This window comes from Anomaloglossus baeobatrachus, chromosome 6 (genome assembly GCF_048569485.1).
Source record: "Anomaloglossus baeobatrachus isolate aAnoBae1 chromosome 6, aAnoBae1.hap1, whole genome shotgun sequence".
NCBI lineage: Eukaryota > Metazoa > Chordata > Amphibia > Anura > Aromobatidae > Anomaloglossus > Anomaloglossus baeobatrachus.
In genome coordinates this window covers 507,237,057-507,258,588 of record NC_134358.1, presented here as the reverse complement: position 1 = coordinate 507,258,588, position 21,532 = coordinate 507,237,057, and the positions used below count along the sequence as shown (strand labels likewise).

Sequence of the window (21,532 nt, the reverse complement as noted above, 5' to 3'; positions counted from 1 at the left end):
AAGATCATCTAATCCTAAAGTATCATTTTGCTGTTCTTCTGTTGTAATATCTGTTTGCTCCTCAGTTACATGAACAGCACTGTGGCCTTTCTTCTCAAACATACTGAATCCTAAATTTTCTTCTCGATATTGTACATTACTCTCATTCATCAGTTTAATTGTACTTATCAAGTTTGAAGCATTGTCCGATACAATGGCAAGAACCTGTTCTTTTTGCGTTCCTAATCATGCAGAACTTTTTCCACTAAGGCCTGGAGAAACTGGCCGGTGTTATGAGCTTTAGTATCTTTTACTGCCAGTGTCTTGGCAACAATTTCTTTCTTGTCACAAACCTAATCGAACATTGATGGCAAAATAATTCAGTGGAATGCAGTGACTCTGGGCATCCCAGCAAAGGCAATGGGTGAAAAGATAGGACATTCAGACACAGCGTTTTGTGAGGATCCTCACAAAGAATGAGCAGTCAGTTTGTGGTGTTTTTCTAATCTGCTTTTGCTATTGAAAGCATTATTTATGAGCTCAGAAACCTTTCAGGTGATGCGGTTTTTTAAAAAGCTGATCTGCTTTTGCAGCTGAAAAACGTATCCTCAAAAAACGCAGCAAAAACAATGTGTGTGAATGCAGCCTTAGATCAGGAATAGAACAGCCATTTATAGGACATTTCATAACTTTCCCAAATTCCTATGAAAAAATATTCAGCACATTCTGCATTGCACTACTGTCCCCAGTTCATTATATATTTTAGGAGTCGGTCTATTTTATACCAACTCAGACTCCGACTCCACCAAAATGAACACCGACTCCACATCCCTGACAAAAACATCAACTCAAGGTGAAAAATGAGAACGTTATGGGTCTTGGAAAGTAGAGGCAAAAGCATGAGGTTTTTTTTTTTTTTTGTTTTTGTTTTTTTTACAAATGTTTCTTTACGAATTGTTGATTAAAAATGTTCACCACAAATAAAAAAAACAAACGAACTGTACATGTTTGGTAACTACTAGTGATGAACAAATGTAATATATTCATATTATTCGTACCAAATACCTTGAAGATTTCCCTGAAAAATGCTCGGGTTCTCCGTTGACTTGCATTAGGTTTGTTATTCATGACGAATACTGGAATAGTACTAGGTATTCGTTACGAATAACCCAAATAATTTAGTATTTGCTCATCGCTAATTAGAATACCGTTTCCCTGAAAATTAGACCTACTCTGAAAATAAGCCCTAGCGTGATATTTCATGGAGTTTTGAGGATGCTGTAAATATAAGCCTTACTCCAAAAATAAGCCCTAGTTACAGTTCATTAAAAAAGCTAATTAAAATTGTGTCCAGACAGTATATATGTGTAAAAAAGTAAAATTAATTTGCAACAAAGCGCAGCAGAACCGATAAACCCTTCAATAAAGGAAAGCAGGTGCAGTACAGTTCAAAAGTTTAGGGTCACTTAGATATTTCCTTATTTTTCAATGAGGCTAACATTAAATTAAACAGAAATACACTCTACATTGTTAATGTGGTAAATGACTATTCAAGCTTGAAATGTCTGGTTTTTAATGCAATACCTAAATAGGTGTATAGAGGCCATTTCCAACAACCATCACTCCAGTGTTCTAATGGTACATTGTATTTGCTAACGGTGTTAGAAGGCTAATGGATCTTTAGAAATCCCTAGAAAACCATTGTGCAAGTATGTCAGCACAGCTAAAACACAGATTGCTGATTAGAGAAGCTATAAAACTGACCTTCCTTTGAGCTAGTTGAGAATCTGGAGCATTACATTTGTTGGTTCCATTAAACTCTCAAAATGGTCAGAATAGCAAACTTTCATGTGAAACTCGAGAGTCTATTCTTGTTCTTAGAAATGAAGGATATTCCATGCGAGAAATTGCCAAGAAACTGAAGATTTTCTACAACAGTGTGTACTACTCCCTTCAGAGGAGAGCACAAACAGGCTCTAAACAGAGTAGAAAGAGAAGTGGGAGACCCCGCTGCACAACTGAGCAACAAGACAAGTACATTAGAGTCCCTAGTTTGAGAAATCAGGTCCTCAACTGGCAGCTTCATTAAATAGTACCCGCAAAATGCCAGTGTCAACATCTACAGTGAAGAGGCGACTTTGGGATGCTGGCCTTCAGGGTAGAGTGGCAAAGTGGGTCTTTTGAGTGCAATACTTTTGGGGGTGTCTGCTTGTCTTAGTGAAGGCTCTGTCCACTAGACTACAGTACAGTACTGTATATAAACAGATGAACAAGAAAGATACTGTAGTAGTATACTGACCACCTGGCAAAAAGATATGTATTCCGTCGAGTACAAGAATGAAATCGTGGTGGACTCTCAGGGCAAAAATCTTACTGCTTTCTGCAAAGACATGTTGCATATCTGAATACTCCGAAAATGGCGATCAGCATATGATATCCTCAGTCATCAGGGAAATGCTTAGAAGCGGAAGTGTAGATCAGGTCGGCAACACTTGTGTCCTAAGCTGGAAGACATGATCTGTGAATGGGTTACTGACAGGAGAGGAAAGGCTTTGGTTTGGCTTTGGTCATGCCTATATTTGTATAAATGTTAATTTATTTTTTTGTTTGTTCTAGAATAAATGTAGATTGTGATTCATGAGAGAAATAAGACATCCTTTGAAAATAAGCCCTAACACTTCTTTTGGAGAAAAAATTAATATAAGACCTTGTTTTATTTTCAAAGCAACATGATTGCACCTGTTTCTCATTGTTCTGAAGGCAGAATCATTTGCTGATGGTGGCAGTGTCAGAGGAGACCAGTGTGTATATCGGGAGGATCCATCCTATTTAACATCTGCTCCTTACTGTGATTGGTGAAATTCTCACATAATCTGTTTTTCTCTTCTCAGAAACGTACAATGGATGTTATACACGGAGTGACCACAGTTGCAACACTTTCTGTGTCTGCAGTAGAAGATGACACCACCTACACTGCGCTCCTGGAGTGCACTGCCATTCTCAATGGTAAGATTTTTCTTATCTAATAGTTTATTGACTTTACTCTATTTGATAGGTCTAATGGGTTTGGACTACATTTGCGTTGGACAATATACTCATTTGAAAGGTTTTCAGAAAGTAAATTGCTGGGACCACCCACAGTCAACATCATTGGGGGTCTGTTAAGGCCCCTTTACACACTGCAATATCGCAAACGACATCGCTGTAACGTCACCGGTTTTGTGACGTTATAGCGACCTCCCCAGTGCAACACATGTGAAACACATCAGCGACCTGGCCCCTGCTGTGAAGTTGCTGATCGCTACACATCTCTCAGGACCATTCTTTGGTCCTTTGTTTGTTTCCCACTGTGCAGCATGATCGCTAGAAAGTCTCAGTGTGTAAAGGGGCCTTTACAGCGACTTCGTTAGCGACTTCCCTTTCAAAAAGCTGCTTTAGAACGTCCCCAATGACCAGCTAGGTCGTTCTGCAGGTCTGTATCGCTGTTGCGTCATTTTCCAGGTTTGCCTCTTTGACAGCTCACCAGCGACTCACCAGAGACTTTGTAGCGATCCTGGCCAGGTTGGGATCGCTGGTGGGATCGCTAGAAAGTCTGTGTGTAAAGGTGCCTTTAGTCACCAGTGACATTCATTATATGACGGATGCAATGGTCGTTTCCATATTCAACAGCCATGATAAAGCCACACTACAGATGTGGACAGAAACTAAGGCCCCCATTGCTTAACCCCTTCCTGACACATAACATACAGTTACATCATATGCAGGTTTCCTGATTCGGATGTTGGCTCAGAAACTGAGCCCACTTCTTTGCCATCAAATGATGGCTGAGGTATTCAGCTACTATCTGCATCTAACAGCTGTTAATCTGTTAAATGCTGCTGTTATTGTGACAGGCGCATTTACAGCATGGGTCATCGAGTGCCCGGTGTACTAACTGCCTATCTGTATTGATGGATTGCCGTTACAGCCGGAGGACTGCTGAAGACCCCTGTTTCACCGGAGAACCGCGCCGATGGTGCCTGCTAGCCGGCCGCATTGTTAAATTTAGGCCCCGGCTTCGCCTGAGGCCTACTTAAGTTTTCACTGCCCCTGCATGCCAATCATGCAGAGGGACAGTGCGGCTCCGCCCAGCGGCTGTTCAGCACAGGGAAGGGACACTCCTCTCTGAGGAAAGATTCCCTCCCCTGTATACCTCCTTTGCCCTCCAGTTCCCGCTCTTAGAGTTGGCCCCGCCCCCTCTCCTTGCTCCGGCGCCATTTTATCAGCGTTCTCACACTGATCGGAGCTGGCTGCAGCATCTCTCTGGGGTCCGGCCTGTGGGATCTGGAGGGCACACAAAACTGTCTGGTAAGCCACAACCTCCGGTTGTGGACCTGCTTGTATACTCTCTGGGGGCCATTCTAGCTCAGAACCCCCACTTCAGCAGCATGTCTCACACAAGGAGCAAGGCTGTACTCTATATGCACTGCATGTAAGCTCGTACTGCCTGAACCGAGCACATATCCACATTGTGATGCCTGCTCTAACATGGTGGTGCCTCAGCCTGAGGTCTCATCCCCAGTGGTCCCTCCGGCTGCTCCGGCTCCGGTGGCTGAACCCCCGGCTTGGGTAGAATCCTTCTCTAAGTCTATCTCCCAGTCCTTTGCTGACTCCATGGGACAGCTGTCCCGGACTCTGCTGAGCATGCATCAGCCCCCTTCACAGGGTGCCCCTGCTGCTACGGCTCGCTCAGCAGAGCTCGCAGAGGATTCTTCATATGGTCCCAGACCCCGTCCTCCTAAAAGGAGACGCAGGGGCTCCTCTCCTTCCTCGTTCCGCGGCTCTGATTCATGAGCTGAATCGCAGGACGAGGAGGATGCCTTTACTGTGGGCTCGGACGCTACCTCCATGTGCCCCATTGATCTCACCGAGGGTGATGCAGATGTTAGTGATTTGATTGCGTCCATTAATTCTGTACTGGACCTCAATCCACCAGTATCAGAGGAACAACCCTCTCTGGCAGAAAAGCACCAGTTTACCTCACCTAAGAGAGCAAGGAGTGTGTTCTTTAACCACTCCAGTTTTCAGGCCACTGTGACCAAGCCCAGGGCCTGTCCTGACAAACGCTTCCCAAAGCGTAGTTCTGATGACCGTTTTTCCCTTTCCACCAGAGGTGGTCAAGGAGTGGGCTCATTCACCAAAGGTAGACCCTCCGGTGTCTAGAATCTCAGCCCGGACAGTTGTATCTGTGGCTGATGGCACCTCACTTAAGGATTCCACTGACCGCCAGGTTGACCTTCTGGCCAAATCTGTATATGAAGCGGCAGGGGCCTCGTTCTCCCCATCTTTTGCAGCAGTGTGGGCTCTTAAAGCCGTCTCTGCTTCTCTGGAGGAGATGCATTCCCTCACCAGGGACTCTATGCCCGAAATGGTTGCCTTAACTTCCCAGGCTTCAGCCTTTTCATCCTATGCCATGTCTGCCATTCTGGAGGCTTCTCACCGCATGGCGGTGGCTTCGGCTAATCCCCTCGCTATCCGCAGGATCTTGTGGCTTCGAGAGTGGAAAGCAGACGCTTCTTCCAAGAAGTACCTTGCTGGGCTCCCATTTGCTGGGCCCCGGCTGTTCGGCGAACAACTGGATGAAATTATTAACCCGTTCACGACCGCGGGCAGTAAAATTACGTCCTATTTTAACGTGACTTAACGACCAGGGACGTAATTTTACTGCCTAAACTTCATTTGATTGCCGTGGCCATAGCAACGGCTTTCAAATGATGTCCCCTGCTGTTTCTTACAGCAGGGGACCTTTGCTTGACCCCAGGGGGGGCGGCATCGCCACCCCCTATCGACGATCGATGTGATTGGCTGTTCAAATCTGAACCGCCAACCACATCGATCGCACTAATTTCGGCAAAAATAATGCCCGAATTAGTGCGATCCTGTGAGATCCAGCTATGAGATGCCGCAGCTGCAGCAGCATATCATAGGTGGACCTCAAACATGCCGCCCCAAGCCCCTGCAGCACTGATTGGAGCGATCGTGCTATGACGCGCAATCGCTCCAATCAGTGTGCAGTGGGGCGGTCTGATCTGCCGGTGGCCGCCCTCCCCAGGCCTGTGCTGGCCTGTGAGCCCTCCCCCAACATGTCTGCAGCGTTTCCCGTGATGGCTCCCTTCGCGCTCCCGTGATGGCCCCTGCATGCTCCCTGATGTGCCGCCCTGCTGCGATCTGCCTCCTGCTGCGATCTGCCCCCTGCTATGTGCTTCCCTGCTGTGATCTGCCCCCTGCTATGTGCTTCCCTGCCGCGATCTGCCCCCTGCCATGTGCTTCCCTGCCGCGATCTGCCCCCTGCCATGTGCTTCCCCGCCGCGATCTGCGATCTGCTGCTGCACGTGAGTACTGTGCTCACTTTGCAGCCCGTGCGCGCTCCCGTGGTGCCCCTGCGCGCTGCCGTGATAGCCCCTGCCGTGCCCCCCCCGCGATCTGCTCCCCCCAACCACCACCCCCCCCGACATCCCGATCCGCTCCCCCCGCGATCTGACTGCCTCCCCCATTATCTCTATTCTGCTTCTGCAGCTCCCTCTCCGGTCTCCCCCTCTGCTCTCCCACCTCCCCCTCTGCTCTCCCCCCTCCCCCTCTGCTCTCCCCCCTCCCCCTCTGCTCTCCCCCCCCCCCCCTCTCCCCCTCTGCTCCCCCCCCCCTCTCCCCCTCTGCTCTCCCCCGACGTCCTCTTACCTGTCTTCACCGGCCTGATCACATCTGCGTCCATCGCTGGGTCCTACCTGGGCATTCTGCTGATCTGCCTGCTGCTCCTGTAAAGCTGTCCATCTCTCTGCCATCTGTTCCTCTGCAGCTCTTCTGGTCAGTGATCCTCCTGCTAGTCCTCTGGGTACTGTGAGTATAACTTTTTTTTTTTTTTTCCGTATCCCCTGTCCATTTTTACACCTCATCCGTCCGTGCGTCCTGCCAAGCGCTGATCAGGGATGCAGATAACGGATCGGCATCCCTGCTCAATTTTTGGCGTGACTTTTTTTTCCGTATCCCCGACGCTTTTTGTATCCCATCCGTCCGTGCGTCCCGCCAAGCGCTGATCAGGGATGCACATAACGGATCGGCATCCATGGTCAATTTTTGGCGTGACGTTTTTCCGTATTCACGACGCTTTTTGTATCGCATCCGTCCGTGCGTCCCGCCAAGCGCTGATCAGGGATGCAGATAACGGATCGGCATCCCTGCTCAATTTTTGGCGTGACTTTTTTCCGTATTCACGATGATTTTTGTATCGCATCCGTCCGTGCGTCCCGCCAAGCGCTGATCAGGGATGCACATAACGGATCTGCATCCGTGGTCAGTTTTTGGCGTGACTTTTTTCCGTATTCACGACGCTTTTTGTATCACATCCGTCCGTGCGTCCCGCCGAGCGCTGATCAGAGATGCAGATAACGGATCGGCATCCCTGCTCAATTTTTGGCGTGACTTTTTTCCGTATTTGCGACGCTTTTTGTATCTCATCCGTCCGTGCATCCCGCCAAGCGCTGATTAGGGATGCACATAACGTATCTGCATCCATGGTAAATTTTTGGCGTGACTTTTTTTTTTACGTATCCCCGACGCTTTTTTTTATCGCATCCGACCGTGCGTCCTGCAGCGGCCGATCAGTGCACTGCGTCTGTGCGTTTCAAAAGTCAAATGGCGTTCCTTCTCTTCTGAGCCCCGCCATGCGCTCAAACAATTACTTTCCACCACATATGAGGTATCTGCGTACTCAGGAGAAATTGCACAATACGTTTTATGGTGCATTTTTTCCTGTTACCCTTGTGAAAAAAAAGCTACCTAGTTGAAGCAACCGTTTTGTGGTAAAAAAAAAAAAAATTTTCTTTTCACGGCTCAACGCTATAAACTTCTGTGAAGCCCCCAGGTGTTCAAAGTGCTCACCAAACATCTAGAACAATTATTTGAGGGCTCTAGTTTCCAAAATGGTGTCACTTGTGGGGGAGCTCCATTGTTTAGGCACCTCAGGGGGTCTTCAAACCCGACATGGCATCCGCTAACAGGTGCAGCTAATTTTGCACTCAAAAATTCAAATGGCGCTCCTTGCCTTCCGAGCACTGCTGTGTGTCCAAACATTTGATTTCCACCACATATGAGGTATCTGCGTACTCAGGAGATAATGCACAATACATTTTATGGTGCATTTTTTCCTGTTACCCTTGTGAAAAAAAAAGCTACATAGTTGAAGCAACCGTTTTGTGGTAAAAAATTTGTTTTTTCTTTTCACGGCTCAACGCTATAAACTTCTGTGAAGCCCCCAGGGGTTCAAAGTGCTCACCAAACATCTAGAAAAATTATTTGAGGGCTCTAGTTTCCAAAATGGGGTCACTTGTGGGGGAGCTCCATTGGTTAGGCACCTCAGGGGGTCTTCAAACCCGACATGGCGTCCGCTAATGAGTGCAGCTAATTTTGCGTTCAAAAATTCAAATGGCGCTCCTTCCCTTCCGAGCTCTGCCGTGCGCCCAAACAATTGATTTTTACCACATATGGGGTATCAGCGTACTCAGGAGAACATGACAATAAATTGTATTGTGTACTTTCTCTTTTCTCCCTTGTAAAAATGAAAATTTTATGGCTAGAGTAACATTTTTGTGTTAAAAAGTAAAATTTTCATTTTTTCCTTCCCCATTGCTTTGGTTCCTGTGAAGCACCTAAAGGGTTAATAAACTTATTGGATGTGGTTTTGAGCAGTGTGAGGGGTGTAGTTTTTAGAATGGGGTCACTTTTGGGTATTTTCTGTCACCTCGGCCTCTCAAAGTCACCTCAAATGTAATGTGGTCCCTAAAAAAAATTATTTTGTAAATTTTGTTGGAAAAATGAGAATTTGCTGATGACCTTTGACCCCTTCTAACTTCCTAACGGAAAAAAAATTTGTTTCGAAAATTGCGCTGGTGTAAAGTAGACAAGTGGGAAATGTTATTTAGTAACTATTTTGTGTGACATATCTCTCAGATTTACGGGCATAAATTTTCAAAGTTTGAAAATTGCGAAATTTTCAAAATTTTCGCCAAATTTCCTAAATTTTCACAAATAAACGCAAAAAATATCGGCCTAAATTTACCACTGACATGAAGTACAATATGTCACGAAAAAACAGTCTCAGAATCGCCAGTATCCGTTGAAGCGTTCCAGAGTTATAACCTGTCAAAGTGACACTGCTCAGAATTGCAAAAAATGGCCCGGTCATTAGGGTGTTTTAGTGGCCGGGGGTGAAGGGGTTAAGGAGGCTACTGGCGGGGAAGAGTACTTCCTTGCCACAAACTAAGACCAGGAAACCTGTCCAAGGCAGGAACCAGTCGAGGTTTCGTTCCTTTCGTTCCTCTAACTGGTCATCCTCTAAGCCCTCAGCCTCGTCCACTAACTCAGCCAAGGACCGAAAACCCAGCTGGCGCACGAGGCCGCGTCCTCAGAAGGCCGCAGGAGCCGCTGCCACTAAGGCAGCCTCCTCTTGACTATCTGGCCGCGCCAGCAACGTCCTTGGTCGGTGGCAGGCTCTCCCACTTTGGCGACGTGTGGTTTCAACACGTCTCCGATCAGTGGGTAAGGGATATCATCTCCCACGGCTACAGGATAGAATTCTCTTCCAGCCCGCCAAACAGATTTTTTCTGTCCACTCCCCCCTGCTCCAAGGCCGCCGCCTTCTCTCAGGCCGTGGCATCCTTGCAGGCCAACGGAGTAATTGTACCGGTTCCCGCCCGGGAACGGTTCAGAGGTTTCTACTCAAATCTCTTCCCAGTCCCCAAGAAGGACGGTTCCTTCCGGCCCATCCTGGATCTCAAGCTTCTCAACAAGCATGTTCAGGTGCGGCACTTTCGCATGGAATCTCTGCGATCAGTCATTGCCTCAATGACCCAAGGAGATTTTCTAGCATCCATCGACATCAGAGATGCTTATTTGCATGTGCCAATTACAGTTTCACACCAGCGTTGGCTACGTTTTGCAATCTGAGAGGAACATTTCCAATTCGTGGCTCTCCCCTTCGGGTTAGCCACGGCCCCTCGAGTATTCACCAAAGTCATGGCAGCAGTGGTTGCGGTTCTACACTTCCAGGGGTTGGCAGTGATTCCTTACCTGGACGACCTTCTGGTCAAGGCTTCATCCAGTGCAGACTGTCAGCGGAGTGTCTCGCTCACTCTCGCCACTCTAGTCCAGTTCGGGTGGCTTGTCAATCTACCCAAGTCCACTCTGACTCCGACCCAGAGTCTTACGTACCTGGGGATGCAGTTCGAGACTTTGCCGGCACTTGTAAAGCTGCCCTTAGTCAAACAGCAGTCCCTTCATCTGGCGGTGCGCTCTTTACTGAGGTCTCGCCGTCACTCCATCAGGCACCTAATGCAGGTGCTGGGTCAGATGGTGGCGTCAATGGAAGCGGTTCCCTTTGCCCAGTTCCATCTGCGTCCTCTGCAGCTGGACATTCTCCGCTGTTGGGACAAGCGGACTTACTCCTTGCACAGGTTGGTAGCTCTGTCGCCACAGACCAGGGGCTCCCTTCAGTGGTGGCTCGGCCCCTCTCTCTGTCTCAGGGACGCTCCTTCCTGGCCCCGTCCTGGGTGATCCTCACCACGGACGCCAGTCTAACCGGCTGGGGAGCAGTATATCTCCACCACAGAGCGCAGGGCACTTGGACTCTGATCGAAAGGGCTGATTCGTACTATGTGCTGGAAATCAGAGCTGTGCTTCTAGCTCTTTTAGCCTTTCACCATCTGTTGGAGGGCAAGCACATTCGAGTCCAGTCAGACAACGCGACTGCGGTTGCCTACATCAATCACCAGGGCGGGACACGCAGCCGCCTGGCAATGTTGGAGGTTCAACGCATCTTTCAGTGGACGGAGGACTCCAAGTCCACCATATCCGCAGTCCACATCCCAGGCGTGGAAAACTGGGAGGCAGATTATCTCAGCCGCCAAACCGTGGACAGCGGCGAGTGGGCTCTGCATCCGGCAGTGTTTCGGACAATCTGCCACAAGTGGGGCACTCCGGAAGTGGATCTAATGGCATCCCGGCACAACAACAAGGTTCCGGTTTACTTGGCTCGCTCCCACGATCCCCAGGCCATTGCAGCAGACGCGCTGGTTCAGGATTGGTCCCAGTTTCGTCTCTTACGTGTTTCCCCCTCTAGCTCTCTTGCCCAGAGTCCTGCGCAAGATCAGAATGGAGGGCCGTCGGGTCATCCTCATTGCTCCAGACTGGCCCAGGCGAGCTTGGTACCCAGACCTGCTCCATCTGTCCGTAGAGGTGCCGTGGCATCTTCCGGACCGTCCAGACCTTCGCTCACAAGGTCCGTTTTTCCGCCAGAATTCTGTGGCTCTCAGATTCACGGCGTGGCTCTTGAGTTCTGGATCTTGAGACGACTTCTGGTATTCCTCCTGAAGTCATTTCCACTATGACTCGGGCCCGTAAGTCTTCCTCGGCCAAAATCTATCACAGGACTTGGAAGATTTTCCTGTCCTGGTGTCGCCCCTCCCCCCATGCTTATTGGCCTTTTTCTCTGCCGACCCTCCTGTGCTTTCTACAGTCCGGTCTGCAGCTAGGACTATCCCTCAATTCCCTCAAGGGACAGGTCTCGGCTCTGTCAGTATTGTTCCAGCGGCGTATCGCCTGGCTGGCTCAGGTGCGCACCTTTATGCAGGGAGCATCTCATATCATTCCGCCTTACCGGCGGCCTCTGGATCCCTGGGACCTTAATCTAGTCCTCACGGCCTTGCAAAAACCCCCTTTTGAGCCACTTAGGGAGGTTTCTTTGTCCCGTCTTTCACAGAAAGTGGTCTTTCTAGTGGCCATAACTTCCCTCAGGAGAGTCTCTGATTTGGCTGCTCTCTCTTCGGAGTCACCTTTTTTGGTTTTTCATCAAGACAAGGTGGTTCTCGGTCCAACTCCGGACTTTCTTCCGAAGGTGGTATCTCCTTTCCACCTTAACCAGGATATTTCCCTGCCTTCCTTTTGTCCGGCTCCTGTTCATCGCTTTGAAAAAGCGTTGCATACTCTGGATCTGGTTCGGGCGCTCCGGATCTATGTGTCTCGCACCGCTGCTCTTAGGCGGTGCACCTCTCTTTTTGTGCTGACCTCAGGTCGGCGTAAGGGCCTCTCGGCTTCTAAGCCGACCCTAGCTCGTTGGATTAGGTCGACCATTTCCGATGCCTACCAGAGTACTCAGGTGCCTCCCCCGCCGGGGATCAAGGCACACTCGACCAGAGCTGTCGGTGCCTCTTGGGCTTTCAGGCACCAGGCTACGGCTCAGCAGGTCTGTCAGGCTGCCACTTGGACTAGTCTGCACACCTTTTCAAAGCACTACCAAGTGCATGCTCATGCTTCGGCAGATGCGAGCTTGGGCAGACGCATCCTTCAGGCGGCTGTCGCCCATTTGTGAAGTTAGGTTTCGCCTACTTCTCAGTTTTCTGTTTATTCCCACCCATGGACTGCTTTGAGACGTCCCATGGTCTGGGTCTCCCATAAGGAACGATGAAGAAAAAGAGAATTTTGTTTACTTACCGTAAATTCTTTTTCTTATAGTTCCGTAATGGGAGACCCAGCACCCTCTCTGTTGCCTGTTGGCAGTTTTCTTGTTCCGTGTGTTTTCACCGGCTGTTGTTGTAGACAGAGTCTCCGGTTGTTCCGGTTCTTGCTCTATCTCTACTTGTGGGTGGCTGTCCTCCTTCAGCTTTTGCACTAAACTGGCTATAATTGGTTATCCAGGGGGTGTATATGCTCGGAGGGAGGAGCTACACTTTTTTAGTGTAGTACTTTGTGTGTCCTCCGGAGGCAGAAGCTATACACCCATGGTCTGGGTCTCCCATTACGGAACTATAAGAAAAAGAATTTACGGTAAGTAAACAAAATTCTCTTTTTTTTTTTAGTAAAAAAAAACGAAACATTTTTTTTGCTCTGTGAGAGTAGCAAAACCTAACAGACTATATACATCTGTTATCCCATGGTGAAAGGCATAAAAAATAATTCAATCCAATTCTTGGTCTGCTGTCGATTTTGTTTATTCTGCCCTCCAAAGATAGCAGTAAGGCTCTGCTCACATTTATCCTGCGCTCTAAGCTCAACTCTTTTCACGGATTGTAAATCTTTGAAATACATGCTTCGGATGGAACCCATTATGAAACATACCCTATATTGAGACCGATGGAGACGCATCTCTCTCTCATATACATATACATATACATATATATATATGTATATATATATATGTACACATTTTTGACGTAGCATCAAAAACTCACCAAAAGGTCATCGTAGGAACATAGCCTTAGTAAGAGAAAAGACCAGATTTATATAAAAGAGTTAGCATATCTCAGAAATGGAGAGGTGCAAGAACAAAAAAGAGTCTTCTTTAAGTGGAGTGCAATTCTGGAGGCAATCCTGCTGCCGATTTTCCATATCTAGTAGAAATACGGGCTATAAAAAAAAAATAAAACTGGAAAGGAATTTGCACAGATATGACCGGACAACAACAAGTATCAGTTTATTTTTTCAATTCTCCTTGGTTAATATTTCTTTTAAAGAAAATTCCAGTTTCAGAAAATCTTCTTCCAGTAAATGTCAGCTTAATCTGAAATCGAAAGTTATCGAGTTGCCAGCAAACTAATTCAGACCACACAGAGATAGCTGGTATAAACTCCTCTCAGTAAGAGCAGGTGCACACCCCTTGTGCGTTATTTGTTATACACAAGCCTTTTTATGGAACAATAATGGATTAATCTCTTAGCAAAATTACTAAATATGCCATTGGTTATATTAAAAGCATATGCAAGAAAACCTGAGATGTTTGTCCATATTTGGGATTTGATTTTCTCTTCAGCCATAGCTCGCAAAGTCCTTATCACATAGCTCACTAGTAATAGTTCAGGTGCAGCCATCATTATCAACATCTCCATTCTGTTCCCTTGTATTAGACCTCATCGGCAGACTGCAGTGTACACATGCTTACAGTATCTTGTTACTCATATAGAAAAGAAAACTTGGTTATAGAAAAGCATATAGAAAAATATATTGTATTCTCACAGTAGAAAAGCACATAGAAAAACATATTCTATTCTCACATTTCTTGGTGCATTCTGCTTTCCAGAACTAACATTATACTTCCTTTCAGAACTTTTGAACGCTTTGCCAATATCAGAGTCTCGGGTGCGTGTTGCTATCCAGCATCTTTGTGAAACTTGGTGGAAAAAGGGACTGGAAGGGAAGGAGGAATTTGGAAAAACTGCTATTCTTTTGCTTCTGGCTAAGTCACTTGATGCAAAGCGTTTGGTATGTAACAAGTTGTTGAACTTCCCGTATTTCCTGCTCTCCAACACACTTTATGTACAGTGGTATGAAGAACAGGTGGGAGAAGTCTAACCCTCCTAATGTAAATGTGCATCTCCTTTTCTTGCATCGTGAGCTAAAAAAAAATTTGAGTTAAACTTTAAGGGGATTTTCATTCTGTGGCTTCCTAAAGTTAGGAGGGGAGAGAATGATTGCGGACCTCCACTGATCAGACTGGGTTGACATATAGTAACATGCTTAAACAATGGGAAAACCCAGCAGCAGGGCTGTGGAGTCTGTATGCCAAACCTCCAACTCCTCAATTTCCCAATTACGACTCCCTCGTACAGCTGACAGTAGAAGTTTCCATCCACTCTCTATAAAGACACATCTGCATGTTTTTCTCACTATCGAACATGAAATCAGAATAAACATTTGGCAAATATAAATAATTTTGGTTCCTAATTGACCTAAAGCGGGAAATGCTTTAGGTAAAATTATTTAGATTTGCCAAATGCCAGAATGAGAGAGAGGAAAATGTTTTAAGGCATTTTTATTACTTTCTGCAAATTCAAGTTTCCATCCATTTCATTAATATTTGGTACCGTTGCCCTTAAACTGTATGACTTGGGTCAAACGTTTTGGATCTCCTTCCACAAGCCTCTCAAAATAGCTGGTAGGAACTTGGGCCCATTTCTCCTGACAGAACTGTCTTTTCAGCTTTGCCCATAAAGTTTCAATAGGATTGAGAGAATATATATATATAATTGCCTTATTCTGTCTGTCTGTCTGTCTGTCTGTCTGTCTGTCTGTCTGTCTCCAAAATTGTGTCCTTACGGTGACAACCAGCGGATTGGCCGCTGGCCTCGGCATGGCCCCGCCCCTCAGCACGGATTGGCCGGTCGGCTCACCCTGGCCCCGCCCCCCATGGATTGGCCGCTCGCCCCGGCACCCTGCACGCATTGGACGCTTGGCCAGGCCCCGCCCCCTCACGCATTGGATGCTCGCCCTGGCCCCGTCCCCCCGCACTCATTCCCTGAACCCACACGGAGATGCCCGACACCCAGGTGACTGCTGCAGCATCCGAAGCCCACACCGCAAGACAAAGTGGAGAAAAGCCACTAGCACACGTGTGCCGGAGCCGGCGTAGGCTGGTATCCATAGTACATATCGGGTAACTATAGAAACCGCTTTCCTTAGTTACCGATGTGTAAGATGGTTACTAGCTTACCCCGGCTCCCGGCACACGTCAGCACTGTCGCTTACCTTTTCTCCACTTTGTCGCATCCGGCGCGCTCCCGTGCACTGTGTACACTACAGTTGCCGCGCGACAACCTCCGATCACGTGTTTTCATGTGACGAGGAAGTTGCGGCGCAGCCACTGTCCTGTACAGTGTACGGTTACACACACACACACACACACACACACACACACATTCATAGAGACACACATGGATACACCGATGCATACACACATAGCACACACACTGAACACATATACACACATAGCAGACACACGTGGATACCCTGGGCGCATACACACAGCGCACATGCATGTATATACACACACACACACACACACACACACACACACACACACACACTGAGCACATATACACACATAGCAGACACACATGGATACACTGGGCGCATACACACATCGCACATGCGCGTGTATATACACACACACACTGAGCACATATACACACATAGCAGACACACATGGATACACTGGGCGCATACACACAGCGTACATGCATGTATATACACACACACACTGAGCACATATACACACATAGCAGACACATGGATACACTGGGCGCATACACACAGCGCACATGCATGTATATACACACACACAGCAGACACACATGGATACACCGAGCGCATACACATATAGCGCACATGCATGTATACACACACACAGCAGACACACATGGATACACCGAGCGCATACACACAGCGCACATGTATGTATACACACACACTGAGCACATATACACAAATAGCAGACACACATAGATACACCGAGCGCATACACACATAGCGCACATGCATGTATACACACACACAGCAGACACACATGGATACACCGTGCGCATACACACATAGCACACATGCATGTACACACACACACACACACACACACACACACATACTCTGCTGTACACTCACCCAGCGATGCGGTCCCCGGCACTGAAGTCCCCAGCGCTGTTCCTGCTTCCAGCTCCTCAGGGCACTGAATATTCAGTGAGTATAATGAGCGGCGATAAGGAGCGGGAGGCAGCAGAGCCGGAGACAACATCGCTGGAGAGAAGTAAATATAGAGAATATTTTTATTAAAAAGACCCATATTTTCTCTGGGGCGCGCAGCATCCGACAAAGTCAAGAAAAGCCGGATGTGTGAAACCACTAGCTTACCCCGGCTCCCGGCACACGCTGTTAACCAGTGTACACATTGGTTAACTATGGAAACCACTTTGCATAGTTACCCGATGTGTACCATGGTTACTAGCTTACCCCGGCTCTCTGCCCATTCAGATCATTGGTCTCCCACTGTCAAACACGCTGATGCGTGCTGCACAGCAGGAGACCAACAAGCAAAAAATAAACCAGCACTGTCGCTTTGCATAGTTACCCAATGTGTACCATGATTATCAGCTTACCGACATACGCTGGTAACAAATGGTACACAATCCTGTAACTATGGAAAGCGCTTTCGTTAGTTACCCAATGTGTACCATGGTTACCACCTTACCCCCGGCTCCCGGCACATGTGTGCTTGAGCCGGCGTACGCTGGTAACCATGGTACACATCGGGTAACTAAGCAAAGCGCTTTGCATAGTTACCCAATTGTGTAACATGGTTACCAGTGTACGCCGTCTCCCTGCCCATTCAGATTGTTGGTCTCTCACTGTCAAATACGCCGATGCGTGCTGCACAGCGGGAGACCAACGAGTAAGAAATGAACCATCATTATTCAAGACTTGCTGATTATATTATTATTCAATCTGCTACCCTACATACACATTCTAGACTACCCGATACGTTAGAATCGGGCAACCTTCTGGTATATAATATTTATGTACTTATATAGTGATTTACATACATCAACATTCAGGGCTTTGTGATGGCCGCTCCAAAGAATTGACTTTATCCTTAAACCACTTTGTAACCAGTTTGGCAGTATGCTTCAGGTCATTGTCCATTTGGAAGACCCATTCCTGCCCAAGCTTTAACTTTCTGGCTGAGGTCTTTGGACGTTGCTTCAGTATTGCCACATAATCTTCTTTCTTTGTCGCTCCATTGGGAGACCCAGACAATTGGGTGTATAGCTTCTGCCTCCGGAGGCCACACAAAGTATTACACTCAAAAGTGTAACCCCTCCCCTCTGCCTATACACCCTCCCGTGCCTCACGGGCTCCTCAGTTTTATGCTTTGTGTGGAAGGAGGCACACATCCACTCATGCATTCCCATTTTAGTCAGCAGCAGCTGCTGATGTTATCGGTTGGAAGAAAAGAGGGCTCCCACGGGGCCCCCGGCATGCTCCCTTCTCACCCCACTACGTCGGCGGTGCTGTTAAGGTTGAGGTACCCATTGCGGGTACGACGGCCGGAGCCTCATGCCGTATTTCCTTCACCATCCCTTGAGGGCTCTGGGAGAAGTGGGATCCTGAGCGGTCATCCAGGTACTGGGACCGTGCTCCCTCCGCAGCCCCTGTGTGGAATCTGCCGGACCGGAGTATTTTCGTTATCAGGGACCGGGCCCTGCATCTGTCAGGTACTCTGTGTCCCCATGGGGACGGTTCATGGAGCGCCTGGCACCCGGACGCTGCAAGGGCTGCTAGGCCGTGAAAGCCGGGGGACTGCCGCGCCGACCGCGCCTGTTTGTCGGCCGCGGTCATAAATTTAGTCCCCGGCTTCAGTTGCGGCCTACTTGAAAAATCTCGACCCCGGACCTGTCTGTCAGGGTAGGGGCGGGACAGCCGACCGGACGCTGCCTGGGACACACCGGCTGCTGATCCGTGAAAGCCGGGGGACTTCCGCGCCCGACCGCGCCTGCTTGTCGGCCGCGGTCATAAATTTAGTCCCCGGCTTCAGTTGCGGCCTACTGGCAAGACTCCCGCCCCCGGACCTGTCTGTCAGGGTAGGGGCGGGACAGCCGTCCTGACGTCGGCAGTGAGGGCCGGAGCATCCTGTATGCTTCCTCCCCCCTCTTTGATCACAATAGGGACCCTAGATTCCCGCACTTTTTCCTGGTGCCGCCCACCGCTCCACTCCCCCTCTGAGAGCTCCAGCAGCCATTTTTTTCAGACATTCTGCGCTGGAGAATCATCAGGAAAGAGCTCTTCACCGCTGGGAGACCTGGAGCAGGGAATCTGGAGGACACACACGCCGCTTTTTAGCGGTCGGTAAGCCACACCGGTCATCCGGTGCCGGTCCCCCTGGGTTGCCTGAATAGATACGTATTATATATCTTTATATATATATATATATCTCTGTTTGGCCGGGCTGTATACTCTTCCCTTATACCCTCTGTGATCACTCTCCTGGGACAGAACAGCATGTCGTCCACAAGGAGCAAGAGCGCTAGGGCACAGGGTTTCTTTGCGACCTGTACCTCTTGTGGGGCTATGTTGCCTGCGGGTTCCACCTACCCTCACTGTGAGCAAGGCTCGACCCCTGTTACACTGACTCAGCCGGAGCCGCGACCACTTGTGGGCCCCTCGGCTCAGGTAGACCCCCATGCTACCACTGTCCAGGCGGCAGGGACAGAGTTTGCAGTGTTTGCTGAGAAGCCCTTTGAGTCACTTTCACAATCCATGGCTAAGTCTATGGACAAATGGTCTGCCAAGCTGCTAGAAGCCTTGCAGTCCAGACCGGTCCTTACACAGACCCAAGGACACTGTTGGATCGGCGCCTCCAGGTCCCTCTCGGTCCACGCCGCAGCGCGCTCCCGGGGTGGGCTCTAGGTTTCACGTGGAGGACTCCTCCACGGACCACAGCCCCAGACCAGCTAAGCGGGCCCGCTTGGAATCATCAGCTTCATCACGCTGCTCAGGTTCCCGGCTGGAGGACGAGGCGGAGGTCGCAGCTCAGGGCTCTGACCATGACGTTGCCCTCAACCTTGATACACCTAAAGGGGACGCCTTAGTAAATGATCTTATCTCGTCCATCAACCAGGTGTTAGATCTATCTCCCCCGCCTCCACCTATAGAGGAGTCGGCTTCTCAGCAGGAGAAACACCAGTTTCGGTTCCCCAAACGTACACGGAGTGCGTTTTTCGACCACTCTAACTTCAAGGATGCTGTCCAGAAACCCAGAGCGGTTCCGGACAAGCACTGTACTAAGCGCCTTGCTGACACACGTTACCCCTTCCCCTCTGACGTAGTTAAGGGTTGGGCTCAGTGTCCCAAGGTGGATCCTCCAGTCTCTAGATTGGCGGCTAGATCTGTGGTATCGGTTGCAGATGGCTCATCGCTAAAGGATGCCACTGACAGGCAGATAGAGCTCCTGGTGAAATCCATCTATGAAGCCACGGACGCGTCCTTTGCCCCGGCTTTTGCAGCCGTGTGGGCACTCCAAGCTATCTCGGCTTGTCTAACCGAGATTAATGCGGTCACACGTACTTCTGCTCCGCAGGTTGCGTCTTGACTTCTCAGGCGTCGGCGTTTTCTTCATACGCCATGAATGCAGTCCTAGACTCTGCTAGCCGTACAGCGGTCGCATCCGCTAATTCTGTGGCAGTCCGCAGAGCCATGTGGCTGCGCGAATGGATGGCAGACTCGGCTTCCAAGGGATTCCTAACCGGTTTGCTGTTTTCTGGCGACCGATTGTTTGGAGAACGATTGGATGAGAGGGAAAGGACTCCTCCTTACCCCAGTCCAGACCGAAGCGACCTCAGCAACGTAAGATACAATCGAGGTTTCGGTCCTTTCGCCCCTCCGCCAAGTCCCAATCCTCTTCGTCCAATAGGCCGGAGAAAGGTCAGAGGAACTCCTACGCGTGGCGGTCTAAGTCACGCCCCCAAAAGGCGGCCGGAGGCACTGCCTCCAAGGCGGCCTCCTCATGACTCTTGGCATCCCCGAACCGCATCCTCGGTCGGTGGCAGGCTCTCCCGCTCTGAAGACAGAAGGAGTTGTGATTCCCGTCCCCCCTCAGGAACAGGGGCGCGGCTTTTACTCCAACTTGTTCGTGGTGCCAAAGAAGGACGGTTCATTCCGTCCCGTTCTGGACCTCAAACTGCTCAACAGACATGTGAGAACCAGACGGTTCAGGATGGAATCTCTCCGCTCGGTCATCGCTTCGATGTCACAGGGAGACTTTCTCGCATCGATCGACATCAAAGAGGCTTATCTCCATGTGCCGATCGCACCCGAACATCAACGCTTCTTGCGTTTCGCCATAGGGGACGAACACCTTCAGTTCGTGGCATTGCCTTTCGGCTTGGCGACAGCCCCACGGGTTTTCACCAAAGTCATGGCATCCGTTGTGGCGGTCCTACACTCCCAAGGCCACTCGGTGATTCCCTACTTAAACGATCTCCTAGTCAGGGCACCGTCTCGGCAGGCGTGTCAACACAGCCTTACCGTCGCTCTGGAGACTCTCCAGCAGTTCGGGTGGATCATCAACTTTCCAAAATCCAAGTTGACACCGACCCAGTCATTGGCCTACCTCGGGATGGAGTTTCATACTCAGTCAGCGGTAGTCAAGCTACCACTGGACAAACAGCTTTCTCTGCAAGCAGGGGTGCAATCTCTTCTTCAGAGTCAGTCACACCCATTGAGGCGCCTCATGCACTTCCTAGGGAAGATGGTGGCAGCGATGGAGGCAGTGCCCTTCGCGCAATTTCATCTACGCCCACTCCAATGGGACGTTCTCCACAAGGGGGACAAGAGATCGACTTCCCTCGACAAGAATGTCTCTCTTTCCCTGGCAACCAAGACGTCTCTTCAGTGGTGGCTTCTTCCCACTTCTCTTTCGCAGGGAAAATCCTTCCTGCCCCCAACCTGGGCTGTGGTCACCACGGACGCGAGCCTGTCAGGGTTGGGAGCAGTGTTTCTCCACCACAGGGCTCAGGGGACCTGGACTCCGAGGGAGTCTTCCCTTCAGATCAATGTTCTGGAGATAAGGGCAGTGTATCTAGCCCTATTGGCGTTCCATCAGTGGCTGGAGGGCAGGCAGATCCGTATCCAGTCGGACAACGCCACTGCAGTCGCCTACATCAATCACCAGGGCGGCACTCGCAGTCGTCAAGCCTTACAGGAAGTA

General features: G+C 49.3%; 1 protein-coding gene across 2 annotated transcripts in view; it reads left to right on the top strand.

The window, feature by feature from the left end:
- The window catches only part of NCAPG2 (non-SMC condensin II complex subunit G2), a 265,879-nt gene that overhangs the window by 73,145 nt on the left and 171,202 nt on the right, over positions 1 to 21,532 (top strand). For both annotated transcript variants that reach the window (XM_075315453.1, XM_075315452.1), the window contains exons 4-5: positions 2,871 to 2,985; positions 14,105 to 14,262. In XM_075315453.1, the coding sequence (XP_075171568.1) occupies positions 2,871 to 2,985; positions 14,105 to 14,262 (273 nt within the window). The remainder of the gene's footprint in view (positions 1 to 2,870; positions 2,986 to 14,104; positions 14,263 to 21,532) is intronic.